The 18326-nt window shown below is 34.1% G+C and overlaps 1 protein-coding gene and 1 long non-coding RNA gene across 4 annotated transcripts; one reads left to right on the top strand and one right to left on the bottom strand.

Annotated features, from left to right (window-relative positions):
• The first annotated feature begins 7589 nt into the window (after positions 1 to 7589).
• Positions 7590 to 9055, top strand: LOC144553028 (uncharacterized). Its single transcript, XR_013511303.1, has 2 exons — positions 7590 to 7813; positions 8701 to 9055. It is a non-coding gene; the product is annotated as an uncharacterized LOC144553028 (long non-coding RNA).
• Positions 9056 to 9836: 781 nt separating this feature from the next.
• RAD5 (DNA/RNA helicase protein) lies at positions 9837 to 17523 on the bottom strand. 3 transcript variants are annotated; one of them, XM_078301096.1, is made up of 18 exons: positions 16731 to 17523; positions 16482 to 16617; positions 16291 to 16344; positions 16042 to 16206; positions 15779 to 15945; positions 15574 to 15658; positions 15101 to 15367; positions 14838 to 14984; positions 14162 to 14317; positions 13008 to 13075; positions 12292 to 12414; positions 12076 to 12175; positions 11857 to 11969; positions 11269 to 11754; positions 11097 to 11190; positions 10926 to 10997; positions 10691 to 10789; positions 9837 to 10166 (listed from the first exon to the last, which is right to left on the bottom strand). In XM_078301096.1, exons 1-18 carry the CDS (start codon positions 17318 to 17320, stop codon positions 10044 to 10046), a joined length of 3045 nt encoding a protein of 1014 aa, XP_078157222.1. In that variant the 5' UTR covers positions 17321 to 17523; the 3' UTR covers positions 9837 to 10043. The 3 variants fall into 3 exon arrangements, with proteins under 3 accessions (XP_078157222.1, XP_078157223.1, XP_078157224.1); XM_078301097.1 differs by having other exon boundaries at positions 10704 to 10789; positions 16731 to 17510; XM_078301098.1 differs by having other exon boundaries at positions 16482 to 16630; positions 16731 to 16869.
• Between the last annotated feature and the right edge of the window lie 803 nt (positions 17524 to 18326).

Raw genomic sequence — 18326 nt, 5'->3', positions numbered from 1 at the left:
GTATTATGCTTAAGAATAAAAAAAAATATACTAAAAATGATTCTTGAAAATTATATTAAGACGAAAAATTGACCCCAATAATGTACTAATATAATACAATGCAGCATACAAAATTAAACAGATAACTTGATAGTCTCATACAAAGTACACAGACATATATGATGAAGGACATAATTTTCATACTTTAAACATTAATTGTTTATATATGTTATGAATATAATGGACGGTCCATTCATTTATAACTCCCAATATTAATCTCCACTACCCCATTACCATTGGAATTTATATCCCACTACTATTTAGAATTCATTTTGTATTTATTATTGTAATGACTTTTCATTTACAATTGGTAGCCTATAAATAGAAACATTATAATCTTGTATTGTACACATGAGAAATATATGAATAAGAGATAGTCATTATTTACATTCTCTCCATCTTGTTTGTGTTTGTTTATTTTTGCTTTATAACACGTTATCAGCACGAGAGCTCTACTATTTGAAGGTTTAAGGTAATATTTTTAATATTTAATTATGTTACCTTTTTATATTATATTATGATAATATTATGTTTTCTTTTTACATTATTTTGTGTTAAACATAGATTATGTTAAAGATATGGCTCGAAGCCATATGTTATATTATTATATGAATTTAATGTCCCGAAGCCATATGAATATAAATTATGTTAATGAAATTGGCCCGAAGCCATTTTATCAATTTTATCAATTGACCCGAAGTTCAATTATAGGATTAAATTATTGAAGCTACATGTTAATCATAAATTTATAATTTTCAAATTTTTTTTTCAAAATATATAGTTAACAAAGCTTTATTATAATGATTAAAGGTTTCAAGATCTATAAACTTTCATTTCATTTGTTTTGCTCTCTGTATATGTACGAATGAATTGCTCTCTGGAAAAATAATAAAGTTTATAATTCTTTCATGATTACACAAAAAAAAAAAAATAACAAAGTTTACATTGCGTTGCAGGTTATATATTTGAGTTAACTAATATTTGTGCGCAACATTTAAAAAAAAAAAAATTAGATCCATTCCTTATTATTATTTTTTTAATTTTGTTGAATATTATTTAACTGGATTAATATTTTTGTGATAGTATCAATATGTCGAATCTTGCCAAACTTGAATTTGTGGCTCTTGACATTACGGGAAAAAATTACTTATCATGGGTGTTAGATGCTGAAATTCATTTAGATGCAAATGGCCTTGGAGAAACAATCAAAGAAAGTAATAGCGCCTCTAAACAAGATAAGGCCAAAGCAATGATATTTCTTCGTCACCACCTTCATGAAGGATTGAAAGCTTAATATCTTACGGTAAAAGACCCACTTACTTTATGGAAAAATTTAAAAGAAAGATATGATCACCAGAAAACTGTTATTCTCCCAAAAGCTCGTTATAAATGGATGCATTTGAGATTACAAGATTTTAAAACTGTAAGTGAGTTTAACTCAGCAATGTTTAGAATTAGTCCTCAACTAAAATTATGTGGAGAAAATATTACTGATCAAGATATGTTAGAAAAAAGATTCTCCATTTTTCATGCATTCAATATACTCTTACAACAACAATATCGTGAAAAAGGTTTCACGAAATATTCTGAATTGATTTCTTGCCTTCTGGTGGCTGAACAAAATAACGAGCTTTTGATGAAAAATCATGAATCCCATCCAACTGGTTTTGCTTCATTCCCTGAAGTGAATGTAGCAATGCATAACAATTCTGGACAATTTCAAGAACGTGGCAATGGCCGCGGCCGAGGTTATTATCGTGGTGATCATTCTAAGAACATATCTCTCCACCAGAAGTGGAAAAATAATGAAGAAAAAACTGAGAAAGAAAAAAGTGGGCATAATAAAGAACAAGAGAATTCATGCTATCGTTGTGGTGGTAAAGGTCATTGGTCACGTACCTGTCGTACACCAAAGCATCTTGTTGACCTATATCAAGCATCACTAAAGAATAAGGAGAAAAATATCGAAACAAATTTTGTTTGTGATGACAATTTCGATATTAGCCAACTTGATGTCACTCATTTGGATGTTGCTGATTTCTTTACCAAAGACAATAAAAACTAATCACTTGATTAGTGTTGATAGGATATAAAAAATAAATAGATTAATAAATTTTTGTTTTGTTGTTGGATTAGTGATGAAAAAAAAAATAATAATAATAAAATTTTATTTTTTATTGTTTGTTGTTGGAGTATCTCTGTTGTAATTTTTTTTAAGGAAATAAAATTTTATTTAGTCATTTATTGTATCCTTGATTCCATTTTTTTTATATTGATTAGTTTTTTTTTGTTTCTTTCAAGAATGAATATTTCTTTGGTTAACAGCGACATCAATAATGAAGAGATATGTCTTGTCGACAGTGCAACAACTCATACCATTCTTAAAGATAAAAAATATTTTTCTTATTTAGTAATGCAAGAAGCCAATGTTAGTACTATTTCGGGTAGTACAAATTTAATAGAAGGCTCCGGAAGAGCTATATTGTTGTTACATGGAGGAACTCAACTTTATATTGATGATGCACTATATTCTTCTAAGTCTCAAAGAAATTTATTAAGTTTTAAGGATATCCGCCGAAATGGATACCATATTGAGACAACTAATGAAGAAAATGTTGAATATCTTTATATAACTAGCAAAATCTCAAATAAAAAATGCATATTGGAAAAATTATCTATATTTTCCTCTGGTTTATACTACACATATATTAGTGCAATTGAATCACATGTTATTGTAAACCAGAAGTTTACAGATAAGAATATGTTTATAGTTTGGCATGACCGGTTAGGCCATCCCGGATCAATAATGATGCGAAAAATAATAGACAATTCATGTGGACATTTATTGAAAAACCAGAAGATTTTTCAATCTAATGAATTGTCATGCGCTGCATGTTCTCAAGGAAAGTTGATTATTCGACCATCACCAGCGAAAATACAAAATGAATCTCTTACATTTCTAGAACGTATACATGGTGATATTTGTGGACCAATACACCCATCATGTGGACCATTTAGATATTTTATGGTTTTAATTGATGCATCAACAAGATGGTCACATGTAAGTTTATTATCAACTCGCAACCTGGCGTTTGCGAGATTACTTGCTCAATTAATTCGATTAAGAGCACATTTTCCTGATTATCCAATTAAAAAAATACGTCTAGATAATGCTGGTGAATTTACTTCTCAGACATTTAATGATTATTGTATGTCTATTGGAATTGATGTTGAACATCCTGTAGCTCATGTTCATACACAAAATGGACTTGCAGAATCATTTATAAAAAGATTACAATTAATTGCAAGACCATTACTTATGAAATCTAAACTTCCAATATCTTGTTGGGGACATGCTATTTTGCATGCAGCAGCACTAATTCGCATTAGGCCAACTAGCTATAATGAAACTTCCCCTTTACAATTAGTTTTTGGTCACATACCTAATATTTCCCATTTAAGAATTTTTGGATGTGCGGTATATGTTCCAATTGCTCCACCACAACGCACTAAAATGGGACCTCAAAGGAGGTTGGGAATTTATGTTGGATTTGAATCTCCATCTATAATAAAATATTTGGAACCAATGACAGGAGATTTATTCACGGCTAGGTTTGCCGATTGTCATTTTGATGAATCAAAATTTCCAACATTAGGGGGAGAAAATAATTAGCTGGGAAAAGACATTAGTTGGAATGAATTATCATTATCACATTTTGATCCTCGTACTAAAGAAAGTGAACTAAATGTTCAAAAGATAATTCATTTGCAAAGATTAGCTAACCAATTGCCAGACGCAGACTCAAAGAAAGTGACCAAATCACATGTACCAGCTGCTAATGCTCCAATAAAAGTTGATGTCCCTGTTGGACAAACTAATGAAATTATGACACGCATGAAGCGTGGAAGACCAATCGGTTCCAAAGATAAAAATCCTCGAAAAAGAAAAGGAGCAAAGAATGAAAATGGCCAAGTCGAGGATATGATAGAAAAAAATTCCAGAAGAAAATCAAATTATAACTAATATTGGAGTTCCAGCAGAAACTCAAGAATCTAAAATTGGTGAAAATGAAGAGATCTCGATAAACTATATCATGAACAGAATAAGATGGAACCGAGATAAAGTTGATATTAATGATATTTTTGCATATAATATAGCGCTAGATGTAATGAATAATGAGGATCATGAACCAAAATCTATTAATGAATGTCGACAAAGAAATGATTGGCCAAAATGGAAAAGCGCAATCGAGACAGAATTAAACTCCCTTGAAAAACGAAACGTTTTTGGACCCGTAGTTCCAATACCCGAAGGCGTAAAACCAGTAGGATACAAATGGGTATTTACGCGAAAAAGAAATGAAAAAGGTGAAATTGTAAGATATAAAGCGTGACTTGTAGCTCAAGGATTTTCGCAAAGACCTGGAATTGATTATGAACAAACATACTCACCTGTGGTGGATGCAACAATTTTTCGGTACTTAATTAGTCTGGCAGTACATGAAGGGCTCGATTTGCGCCTAATGGATGTTGTTACAGCCTATTTATATGGCTCACTTGATAATGATATATATATGAAAATCCCTGAAGGATTTAAGATGCCTGAAGCATGTAATTTGGGTTCTCGAGAACATTATTCAATTAAATTGAATAAATCTTTATATGGATTAAAGCAATCTGGACGCATGTGGTATAACCGTCTCAGTGAATATTTATTGAAACATGGATATAAAAATGATACAATTTGTCCATGTATTTTAATGAAAAGAACTGGAAATAAGTTTGTTATAATTGCAGTTTATGTTGATGATCTAAATATCATTGGAACTCCTGAAGAGCTTCAAAAAGCAGTAATTTGTTTAAAGGAAGAATTTGAAATGAAAGATCTTGGAAAGACAAAATTTTGTCTAGGATTGCAAATTGAACATTTAAAAAATGATATTTTTATTCATCAAGAAACTTATGTTGAAAGAGTGCTAAAAATGTTTTATATGGATAAATCACATCCGTTGAGCACTCCAATGGTTGTAAGATCATTAGATGTGAATAAAGATCCTTTTAGACCTCGAGAAAATGAAGAAGAACTACTTGGTCCCGAAGTACCATATCTAAGTGCTATAGGAGCACTTATGTATCTTGCTGGGCATACAAGACCAGATATATCATTTGCTGTAAATTTATTAGCAATGTATAGTTCTTCTCCTACGCGAAGGCATTGGAATGGAATTAAACATATACTTCGCTACCTCCGAGGTACAATGGATATGGGTTTGTTCTTTTCAAATGTATCTAAATAAGAATTAATTGGTTATGCGGATGCTGGATATTTATCTGATCCCCATAATGGCCGATCTCAAACGGGCTATTTATTTACATGTGGTGGAACAGCTATATCATGGCGATCTGTGAAACAAACTATAATAGCCACATCTTCTAATCATGCAGAAATTTTAGCAATACATGAAGCAAGCCAAGAATGTGTTTGGTTAAGATCCGTGATTCAGCACATTCATCAAACATGTGGCTTGTCTTCTGAAAAAATGATCCCGACGATCATATATGAAGATAATACTGCATGTATTGCTCAATTAAAGGAATGATACATTAAAGGAGATAGAACGAAACATATTTCACCAAAATTCTTTTTCACACATGATCTCCAAAAGGAAAATACTATTAATGTTCAGCAAATCCGTTCAAGTGAAAATCTAGCAGATTTATTCATTAAGGCGCTTCCTACTACAATATTTGAAAAACTAGTTCATAATATTGGAGTTCGCCGACTTAAAGATCTTGTCATGAGGGAGAGTTAATACGCATTAAAAGAATAATGTACTATTTTTCCTTCACTAGGTTTTTATCCCATAGGGTTTTTCCTAGTAAGGTTTTAATAAGGCATATTCTTATATAATGGACATCCAAGAGGGAGTGTTATGAATATAATGGATGGTCCATTCATTTATAACTCCCAATATTAATCTCCACTACCCCACTACCATTGGAATTTATATCCCACTACTATTTAGAATTCATTTTGTATTTATTATTGTAATGGTTTTTCATTTACAATTGGTAGCCTATAAATAGAGGCATTGTAATCTTGTATTGTACACGTGAGAAATATATGAATAAGAGATAGCCATTATTTACATTCTCTTCATCTTGTTTGTGTTTGTTTATTTTTGCTTTATAACAATATATACTTTATAAAACGATATTTGAATCGTTCCAGTTTACTTGGATTAATCAATTGATTTCTGCATCCGTAATATACCTTTTCATATTCTCATGGAAATTACAACAAAACAAGGCTTAGTTAATTAAACAAAAGAACCCGCTGAAATGTTTCCAATTAACAATTTAGCCCACTACATTTATTCACAGTCCAAAGAACTACATAACCAAAGATTTAAGGCATACTGAAAAAGGCCTAAAAAGCCCACTACAAAACCAAAGAACTATGGCTGAATTATGTATATATGTTCTCCTTTCAGCCTTAATCATGTGTTGCCTCCTTAATCCGCCATGCCAAACACGAAACACCCCTCTTTAGTAATTAAAATTTTTATCCTTATATCTCTATCAATATTTTCCTTAAGGATTTAGATCTAGTAAAATATACTAAAAGACAGTTGCTGAAGTTTTAATTCCTTTGTACAACTCAGAAACGTCTCTTGTAATAATGAACACTATATTTGTCTTAATAGGTGGTAAGAGTCTTAAAAATATTAATTAAAAACTAATTATGGTCAGATTATTAGAAATAAATGTTTACTCTTATCGTTTAAGGACGACACAATTTTTTATTCTTTTGTGCTTCAAGAGTTGTTCGCGAGGAAGACGTCATTGGATAAAAAATCAGCTTCAGAGTTGCTTGTGATGAATACAAAATAATATTTTATATATTTTTTCAAATTTTCAAATATTAAATTAAATTATGAATCTTGCTTATATTAATCAGAAATGTGTGTACATAACATTTTATGATTTATATCAAGTGATAAAAAATATATATTTAAATTAATCAATCATAATTAACTAAGATCCCGATTATCATTTGCTTACTTGGAGAAGGGTTCAAATGTCTTCATTTTTTGTACCTCTATCATGCCTCTCTTTTTAAGAACTTTAATAACTTAAAAGTCAAACTAAAACCGTTGGATATGATCTACATCATTTTATCTATGCACGTGTAAAAAATTGTGACATTTCAACTTTATTTTAGTTGTCATCAAGAGCTTGTAAAAACGTACTAATGTGAATAATTTGTAGACGTTGATTTTTCAAATGATTAATTAATATGAAAACAAAATTGAAATGTGATATTTATTTTATGAGCACATAAAGAAATAACATAAATCTGGTTTTATTTTGATATTTATAATTTAAATTTATTAACTTTTTAAAAATAATAAAAACACATAAAATAGAGGTATTTGAACCGTCCTGATTTACCTGGTATACTTTTAAGAATAAAAAGTCCAATGAAATAATAGTCCGAAATAATGGAAGGAAGGAAAAAAAAAAAAAAAAGTATTAACAGCTGGCCCAACGAAAGAATATTTTTTTTCCACAAAGCAGTCTGTCTGTATAAAAACTAACCAGCGGGTGCACCCGAATTCCAGAGTACAGATCCATCTGGCCATCTTCCCCGTTGTTTTTTTTAATTAACAAAACATTCTTGGTTCTTGGCGCTGCTCCCCAGATCTCTCTTCCGATCATCCATCCATCAATCAATCATATCCTCCTTCGCCGCTTTGCTTTTCAAGAATCAGTCAGAATCGGCGTAGTAACTCGTACGGTGAGTCTCTTTCCATTCAATCGTTTTTTTTTCTCCTTGCAAAATCGCCCAATACTCGGATCTTGGCCGTACGATCCATCTAGACAACTCGCTGTTTGCTAAAATAGCTTATTTGACAGATTTAATTGACTCTACTAAGCCTTGATTAAGCTCCCAGTAGACTTTAGTTGTGCAATTAAGCGACGGTTTAATTTGATTTTGCAACCGTCTCTGCTGTATGGCTGGGTACAAGTTGGTACGAAGCACAATTGATACAGGATTTAAATCAGAGATTGTTTTCTTGGGTTGATTGTACATAAATAGCAACTGTATCTTGGGTTAGAAATTATATTTGAAACTGTAACTTGGCATCGGAACCTGTGATTAGTGCACTCTAAACGGATATCAGAATAAATTTTCTTATGTAATTGAACTAATGGTCCTCCGAGTTTCGTCATTTTTTTTCCATTCAACCCTAATATACTAGGTTCTTGTTCTGGTCCTTGAATATATATTTTTTAATCATATTAATCCTTACTCCATATTTTAGTCAAATGAATGGAAATTCCTACCAATACATTTTTTTTGGTGGAAGGTATTTATGATTTTCTACTGAAATGGATAATTCCATATTTCTGTCAATTTAAACCTCGGTCCATGGTTTCATCGGAAAATGAATTCAGGTACCAGAACAGTACGCAAGAGGGTTGTTCTGGACTAATTGAGAGATTTTAAATTTATGGGACAACTGAAAAATGGGTGATACTTTTAAGGAACAGTTGTATAATTTACTCTTTTATGTTATTTTTGGCACATTCCATGCCTCATTAGAGACATGGTTGAAATATGATAATTGATGTGCCTAAGTGATAACATAACAGATATTGTTGAAATGGCAAGAATCAAGCCCAAGGCATTGCTTGCTCAGAGCAAACAAAAGAAGGGGCCCGCACAACTCAGCCTCACATCTATTGTCACCTATGTCATCGTTGGCGCATTGACTGTGTCAGCACTCTATGCTGGATACAAATACTTATTTCAGAACACAATACCTCCTCAAGTGAACAATTAGATTTTTATTCTGCTTTAATGCTCTATTTTCAGTGTTAGAATGACACTTTTGCTAGCTTTTCTGTATTTATTTGCAACTTTAAGCACCCATGTTATTGCTTTTTAGAACATCTTTTATTGTATAATGCTTGAGTTGAGATGATATTAATTGTTTGCTTTGCTTTATCATGTATATTTTAATTGAGAAATTTGCAGATTAGTCCTTTTGGTCAAATATTGTTTTAGGTTTGACAGGTAAGATATCCAGAGTTCTGCTCCTTCCCCTATGGACTTGTATTTTGCCCATCCTGGTTTTTCAAATTTTTCGCATCCATATTTTTGTTTTGAAATGTTAGACGGTTACAAATGATAAAAAGAATTTTCTTTTTAAGTACTCGACATCCATATGTTTTTATTTGTACTCAGGCTGGTGCAGCTTGCTTTTTTGTTCTGTATTTAAAATCTTTGCAACATTTTTTAGTCCAGTCAAAATTATTGAACACATGTTCAAAAACTTTGCAAGTATTTGTTAAAATTTGAAAGTCGGGATAGTCGTGAAAAAACATTTCAAAATTGAGATACACAGAAAAGCAAAACTCTCACTATGTCTTATGTAATTATTTTAAATCATGTTGCATTGATAAATGGCTATATAGCCCAAACAAAGAGTTCTTATTTAGTCCTACACGTTTATTTGCCGATGTCTTTAGAAATATATATTGAAAAGGAGTATATTATACAAATGGTATTTTAAATATCTATGGTTTTTATTTCAGTTCTTAATAGTTTAAAAAAATATCATTTTAGTCTATCAGAAAAAAAGTTACACTGCTGCAAGTCATGCCATTAAACAACTAGCATATTCAATTCGGTGCCAGAGATATCCAACCAGTAACCATTTTTTCTTTTTTTGGAAGGAGACAAGTTTACATTATCGTTGAGAAAGGAAGGGTTTCTTCCTTCATAATTTGTTTGAAACTATGCTCCAGCAACAAAACCGTGCCTAAACTAATTTACAAGTATTTTCTGGAACAAATTTAATTGATCCTGGCTATTATAAATTCTACAAAAACTCATTTGGGCCATTTCTGGAAATGTTATTCTAAGATACAAACAAAATAGTGTCAGATATGAACTTAAAAAGAAAATTCTTAGTGGAAAGCAAAAAGAAAGTTTAGGAAAAGAGCATTTTGAGTTCTTGTATACGTGCTGTACGTACTTCTTGATCAGTTAGTGCTCCGCATATCATTCTCTGCTTTCTTGCCTGTATTGCTTCCATGCTCTCTTCCACCGTGCCCTGCAACCCAACAAACCAATCAAATAAATTTCAGAGCGTTGTTTTGCAATCCAACTCTCCTCACATTTAGCAAAAACTTGAAGTAGCATCTCCACTGACCAGTGACCATAGATTTGAGATTTTTTTTTTAAAACTAAAAAAAATCATTTAAACAGAACAAAGCACAAAGCAGTTGGAATTTACAAAAAACAGCTCCACCGTAGGAGGGGGGAAAACCTTTTCTCCACCGCACCGAAGCACTGTAATGCCTTTTCTCCACCCCAACTGCTTTGTGCTTGTCCCGTTTAAATGATTTTTTTAGTTCTATATAAAAAGGAAAATCTAGATTTGAATGTTATATTCTATCTTGTAAAATTAACCAAATCAAGAACCAGATTTATTCAGCATTAGAGACAGGATTCATCCCTTAACAAACTTCCCCAATTGACATATATATCTTTTAAGTCACTAATATAAAAGGAAATTCCTATAAATGACCTATACTACAGAAGAAAATAATGAAGTAAATATAAAAGAAAGATAACCTTGACAATAAACCTCTTGATAGAAACGGGTTTTGTCTGACCAATACGATGTATCCGCATCAGAGCTTGTTCCTCGACTGCTGGATTCCACCATGGATCCTGCAACCATTTATCCCAATAATTATCAACACTGTCTATTCTTCGAACTTGTTCCTCTATACAATGTGATCTCCATGAAAGATTAATTGTATCTCAAGTTTTCGTTATAGAAACCTCAGAATCAATCATATCATACCATAAGAAAGGCATTGGATGCTGCTGTTAGATTTATTCCAACACCACCAGCCTTTAGTGACATTAGCAATACCTACCAAGTTACACAGTTATTCAGAAACCACGATACATGTAATAGATATGAAAAAGAGAACATAGAACACATGTAAACATAAAGAGAATAAACACTGACAAGAATAGTCCTATCTTCTCGGAACTCCTTGATTACTCTCTCCCTCTGCTGCTGATTCAAGGTCCCATCCAATCTCAAGTATGCTATATGACGTCTGAAACAAACAAACAAAAAAGTAAGTATTTTTCCCTAAAAAATATAGAAATTATCTACAAAATAAAGATCAATTTACCGCGAAAGGGGGATCTCAAGAAGATCAAGAAAAGCAGTCCATTGGCTAAACACAATGCTCTTGGCCCCACCGTCAGTAGACTGGGATTTGGAGTCACGAAGCAGCTCTAGTTCTCTCAGGAGAAAAGAGACTTTGGACGACTCTACCCAATTACTCTCCACATCAATCCTGAAACGGCTACTGGTTGGTGCGGTGATCAGATCCTGCTTGCTTATGGTATTTCGGCAAATAGGGCAAAGACCAGCTGAAATGGAGGAGGAACCGGAGCGCCAGCTGGAGAAGAGGCACTCCCGGCACATGCGGTGAGCACACGGAGTGAGAACCGCATCCTCTAAGGCTTCAAGGCAGATGGGACACTCTCCACCTTCCCCTTTCTCCAACTCCTCTACCGCCTCCTTTATGTATGCCTTGGACACACCTTCCTCCGCTTTGAGCAACCTTTTTGTGAGCTTGTTTAGGTCTGAGTACTCTTGTGTGTCTCCACGACTGCACACCAAAAATAACACGTGCTATGCATACAGAAATATATATATTATTGATACCAATTTTATTAGAGCCCAATTTCCATACAAGTGCACAAGAACAAACCTCATGACAAGAAATGGGTGATCGCAACATTGTCGAAGCCTTAAAAGCAATTCTAGAATAGATGCATAGTTGTGAAGAACCTTGCCTTGCTCGACGAACTGATCGAACTTTACCTATAAAATCATCCAAAACTCAGCCAAGTCATCCATAGCCCATAAGACCATTAGTGCTTGAATCATACAAAAAAAATGCTAATTATGTTCAAACTAAAGGTTGCACCTTAGATCTATGGAAAAGAGCCTCATAGAAGTCCTTCTCAGCTTTTGACAACTCACAATAAACAACTTCTGTATTTGCAGGAGGAAGGTCCAGAATTGGCCTGTAACATTTAAAAGAATCCATATATAAAGCAATTGCACTTAGTTTCATTTTTATTTTCAAATAATAAAGGAAACATACGGACAAATAAAGAGCGTCTCGTAATAGTAACCATACCTGCCTGCCTTATCGGTACTTGATTTAGTTCTCCGTAACATGATGGGTTTTAAAATAGACTGAACCAGCTGCAATCCACGCTCATCTCCTTCGTCATAAGGCTTTTGTATAAGTTTGTTCCACCTATAGTTTATTACATGAATGGATAGTAAGAGAGTGTAAGACTGATATTGTTTCAATGCGGATCATGTGAGTCTGGCTAAATTTACAAAAGACAGTCAGGGTGACACTTACAACTTCATGATAGTGATATTTACCAAGTCATAGTTACGACATAGTAAATAATTGAGGTACTACAAGATATAATATTTCAACTCTAGTAGGAGTTATATCAAATCTATACTGCTATTATATAAGGAACCCAATAAGAAACTTTAAGGAAGCAATCTGAGCTCCAAAGATTGAGCCTTGATCGTCTGATAACAAGTATTATGAAAAGTTAGAAAACTATTTATCAGGTTCGCTTTGGTAATGACCTACTAGTAAAATGATCTAACGGGTTCTTCAGGGGCAGACCCAGTAAGGCTCAGGGTAGGCAACTGGATTTTGGAAAAAAAAAAAAAAAAAAAATTAGCCCATGCATTTTTGGGCTATTACCTACCCTTGGGCCAAATTCATTTTCTTTCCATCCCAACTCACTTTCTTGCCTACCTCTGGCTCAATTCCTGGGTCCGTCCCTGTAACAAAAGCTAGGACCAGAAAATTAGCAAACTTACAATCCCCAGTTCCTCCATGGCTCAATTCTCAAAAAGCGCAGAAGGCTGTATATATCGTCCAGCTTGTTCTGCAAAACAAGTGAAACCTTTGTTAGTTCATACACAGAAAAAGGTCCAAGTAATTAAGGGTGATATTACTATGACATATCATGCAGTAATTAGCATAATTGCCAAGTCATATGACAATCCAATGGGCAATCTAGATCAAATCTATCATTCTTTCTGTTGCTTGAATTGTCTCTTCTAGGATACTACAAAAATTCAATCATTTGACTAAACTATGCAATCAACTAGCTGAAATTTTGTCATGTATCATGGCACTTAAGTAGACCATTAGAAGTTTCTTTGCATGTAACACCTAATATTTCTCAACTCATGCCCAGACATACCCAGTATTTTTAAAATTTGCATCTGAAACCTAAGTAATTATATATTGTAATCATCCTTGACAACAAAAAACATTAAATTAGAATGCCTTTAGCATGATGTAAAAGGTACAAGGTCATGTTTGGTTGTGAAGTAAGTGGTGGAGTAAACTCTTTACTCCACCTTTAAGAAGCCAAATGAGGAGTAAATTTGAAGGAGTAACATGGAGTAACATATGAGTTAACCCGGAATAAGTTACTCCACCTGTGAGTCCCTGTGTTAGAGTAACATCTATCTTACAATTCTCTCTTTTCATTAGCTTACTCTTACAAGCTCCAACCAAACATGATTGATTCAATCTACCGCTCCGAGTAAGCAATTTAATCCAGAGTAACTTTACTCCACAACCAAACATGACGTTGAAGTTTATATATTGCAGGATTAATGACAAATTACTTTTTTCTAAAATGATTCATGATAAAAAAATCAAAGAAAGATGATTTATAGGTGTCGAGTTCATCTGCATGGGTCTGAAAGCAATATGGTTGCACTATGGTTGAGACCAAAAAATAATTGAGGGATAATATAGTAATTCTTTGTCAACTTAAATACTTGCTTACGTGTACAGTGTCATTTGCACATAGACCCAGAAAATATTGGATGTGAGAAGCAAATTTGAGATTCATTGGGGTGCTTTGGCAAATATAATAGATTGGGTGCATTTTTGCCCCCGAAAAGGCCCTTGATTGAACAAATTTGGTATTATAACAAAAACATAGCAAAGTAACCTGAATAGGGGTACCAGATAGACACCAGCGCCGATCAGCAGAGAGAGCTGAGGCAGCAAGAGACATCTGGCTTTTTGTAGATTTGATGACATGGGCTTCGTCTAGCACCACTCTGAACCAGTGTACCGAGTACAGCCCTCCATTTTCAGCTGCATCCTATAACAACTCATTCAGTCATTAATTCAATTGTTTGTGTATTCAATGATTAACAGGATTCTTTTTGCAAGATTGACACTTCTCATAATTCCATCTGAGTATACTATTACCCACAGCTGTCATATGGTTGTAAAAAGAAAGTTAGTTGTTAATATACTTTCTTAACCTTTGAAATTATGACTCATTTCTACTAAGCAAAAATAAAGTTCTTTCTAACACAGGCTGTTTGTTTAAATTCACACAATAAATGTAAGACACTTCAATCATTGTTGACTTACCTAAACTTTATTATCAGTAAGTCCTATTATCTGGAAATAACCACAAAAAAAGAACAACATGTCACAAATATTCAACGAGTTTGGAGTTATTTGTTAAATGTGATGCAAATTAATAAAATATACAATAGAAGATTGCCTACAATTTGCAAAAAACTCCTTGGTTCATTGTTAACTTGTTGTCTGTTCATACTCATAAAAATATCAAGAACAACAACAGAATATCACTAGACCTGAAGGCCTACCTCTGCTGAAAATTCAGATGCTAAAACACCATATGTAGTGAGAACAATGTCACTCTGAGCTAAAAAGGACGCATCCTTTGCTCTGCTCTGTCCATAATGTGTGTAAAGGGTCACAGTCCCAGGCTTCACATGGGTTTCTATCTCTGCCTGTCATTTTACAAAATTAATATCAACGGTCACGAAAATAATCGCAAACAAAATCAAAGTCACTTCAGATAAATATGCATAAAAGAGCTTTAAAAAGTAATGAATCAGACAGCAACCTTCCATTGACCCAGCAGTGTCATGGGACACACTATGAGGTTGCCGCCTCCAACATAGGCAACAGCCTTAGGTTTTCTTAGTAGCTTAGTAAAGATTGAAGGACTAGTTGGTTTCTTTGAAGAAGGTGAAGAAAGTGAAAGAGATTCTTCAAAGGCCTTAGAAGAAGACAGTGAGGTAGTAGATAAGCAGCAACCCTTGCCAGACTCGGAAACGATAAGAGATATTGTCATTATTGTTTTTCCAAGCCCCATCGCATCTGCCAGTATCTGGCATTTATATCCATATTAGTTTAGTCAATCAAAATTGTGAATTGATCAAACTAGTTGTTTGCAGAAGAGCTTAAAAAAGGACCGGTCAAACAGAACTGTTCTTTGTACTGTTTTATTTCAATATCGATCAATGGTGTGCAAAAAAACCTAAGGAGAGGCAAGCAAATAGAAACAGCTTTGAGAAGCAGAGAATAGATTATTACCCCGCCTCGAGCAATTTGAAGCATGCTGGGGAACTCGACAGTTGCATCTCCTGAGAAAGAATTCAAATAAACAACAAGTCCTCTCCTATACCGGGGAGATGCAAAAGAATGAAACTGTCAAGCATTTGCAAGCCACAAGAAGAAAACAAAGGAAATGAAAATGGCCAAAGTAGTATAAATTAAGGTACGCAAGTGGTAATCATACTCATCAGCCAGGCGGTATGCATCCCAACAGGGATGCAGACTAGTGGCGGCATCCTCAGATGAAGACAACGATGCACCTTTATAATTCTCTAGCTGATGCATCCAATGAAGTGCCTGTTTTTGATATGGTCTCAATTCACACTGCAATGTTTCCGGTGCATCTCTTTCCTATTAACACACGTACTATTAAACAGAAATACGACGTAATAGACATGGGGATAACATTTTTGTTCTTAATTACTAGTTAATGGTTCCAGTGCATACTTGTAGCTCAGAGTTTTCTGAGGTTCCTATTATTTTATCTACATCGGAGTCTGAGATCGACTCCTCTGCCTCTTCTTCCCCAGCTTCATCTTTAGTTTTACCAAAAGATGTTTTCCTGCATTTCTCCAGGCATAATAGTCCTGTCACAGGGCCTTCACCGATTCCCTGCACAAGCACTGCTAGTTGTAAAAAGATGTGATCTCACAATAGGAGAATAATGCACAAGATTGCTACTAGATTGAAATATACCAGTGTGTCAGCAGGCCTCTTCCTTGAATAAAGGTCGTCAGGAGTAAACTGTGCCTGATGGCAGAAGAAAGAAAAACATTATTGACGGACTCTTCAATTGACAAGTGGACAAGAATGTATAAACCGGGGACAAAAAAGCAAATGCTGAATTAGATAAGACTAATTAATAATGTCAAGAAAGCTATATCTACCTTCTTAAAAGGTACAAGTCCGAGCAATCTAAAGAGTGAAGGGACTGGATGGAAGGTCGACTCCTCACTTGCATTTTTCCCAGCTTTATACTGTGGTTGATTTGTTGGTTGAAGCATCTTGATATTGATATACACACTAGCAATCATTACTATAGCCCAATCAGCAAGGAACAATATAAACGCCTTTTACTAAAACCCTTACTGAAACATAAAGGATTGAATTCATTGCAATTCGAGAGGAAATGGAACCTTATAGTTAGAGTAATGCTGTCCATAATCGAAAGAACTTGAGGAGCAGATTTACAGAAACCTTGTAGCATAACCTTGCCATCTCTGATAAGTGGCACCAAGCAGCGAGCCCACTCATTAGGTATTCGACCAATCTCTCCATGTTGGCTAGTCGAGAAACGAACGATCTCAGAGCTAGATCCTCCTCTTCCTCGGGCTGCCGGCGACTTGAGAGAAGCAGCAGGAGGGAAAGAGAAGGTCACTGTGTCACCCGCCTGGATGCGGCTACCCTTGCAAGTAGAGAGGCCTGATATGTCAGCTCTTCCAATCAACCACCAATCCTTTTTATCTTCCCCAGTCTCCTTCTTACTCTTATTATCGTCTTTAGGAAGAGGACATGGAGGTGGCGGTGGAGGTGGTGGTGGCGGAGAAGAAGTTAGAGGTGGAGGTGGCGGAGAAGAAGTAGGAGGAGTATCGAAGATGAGGTTGATGGCGGCGGCGGGGTCGTCGTTGGCCAAGTGTAGTGCGCGGATGATGTCCATTTCCCTGAATTGTGGGCCCACCACCGACCGTACGATCTCTATCTGCTCTTCCCTCGCCTTCTTACCCATCCTCCAGCTTCAATCAATCGATCAATCAATCCTCTTTTTTCTTCCCCAATTTCTAATATAAATTGTAGTGGGACTCTGTCTGTGTGAGAGTTCGGGCTCTAGGCGGGAAAGATTGATAAAACTACAGAGACATTCCCCGCGACCGCGACAAGCGTGTCTAGAGAACTGATGCGGCATCCTTAATTCATCCAATTAGAGGAATACTGATCGCCCGATGCTAATTTTCTCAAAGAAAATAGAAAAAGAAAAGACCAGATCAATAAAATAAACCAAATTTCCTTGACCAGGATCCAGGTCTGACCATTGCAAACGTCCACCCACCGAAACGATGTGTGTTAAAAGACTTACAACTCGGTCATCAACCGGTGAAGCGCCCCATTTTTATCGGTTTTGTCAAAAATAAGATATACACATTACCAAAGTTTCAAAAAAAAAAAAGGTATTAGATACACATATGAATATAATTAGTATGTTTAAGCTCATCAATATTTGAATAAATTTAATTTAAAAATTTATCGGAGACTTCGAAAAACAAATTTTATCAAAACTGATCTAGATGTATTTACAATTTACATGCAAATTTTATAAAGTTTATAATTAATTTAGTATATGTATGAAAATTTTATAAAGTTTCTTTAATTAGTATATGTATCACGTTGCATCACCGACGTCTTAGTTTAACGAGAGACTGTGGTAATGTCAATGTTCAATTTTTTTTAAAGTTTGGTATTCAATTTCTTCTTTTATGTACAATATTACTTGTCTGGATTCATAATTTTTTTTTCAGCATTTTGATTTAGGTGCTAATCTATTCTTAAGAGTTAAACCTTATAAGCTTTTTCTTGATTGAAAATATTTCTCAATTGGATTTTCATAGATTATTTACAACTTAATGTGATCTCGTTATGAATATACTCAGAGACTAAATTTTATATTTTTAGAACATTTTTACTATTGTTTTATATAGATAGAAAATTGTTATTTTTGGATTGTGCAGAATTTTTAA

Source organism: Carex rostrata, chromosome 4 (genome assembly GCF_964058835.1).
Source record: "Carex rostrata chromosome 4, lpCarRost1.2, whole genome shotgun sequence".
NCBI lineage: Eukaryota > Viridiplantae > Streptophyta > Magnoliopsida > Poales > Cyperaceae > Carex > Carex rostrata.
The sequence above is the reverse complement of the archived record's forward strand: the minus strand, read 5'-3'. Positions and strand labels throughout refer to the sequence as shown.

Coding starts and splice junctions, on each gene's coding strand:
- RAD5 (XM_078301096.1), bottom strand. CDS start 17,320: ATGGGTAAGAAGGCGAGGGAAGAGCAGATAGAGATCGTACGGTCGGTG. Junction 10,998..11,096: donor GAGAAGATAGGACTATTCTT/GTCAGTGTTTAT, acceptor GTAACTTGGTAG/GTATTGCTAATGTCACTAAA. Junction 10,167..10,690: donor TCAAGAGGTTTATTGTCAAG/GTTATCTTTCTT, acceptor GTTGGGTTGCAG/GGCACGGTGGAAGAGAGCAT.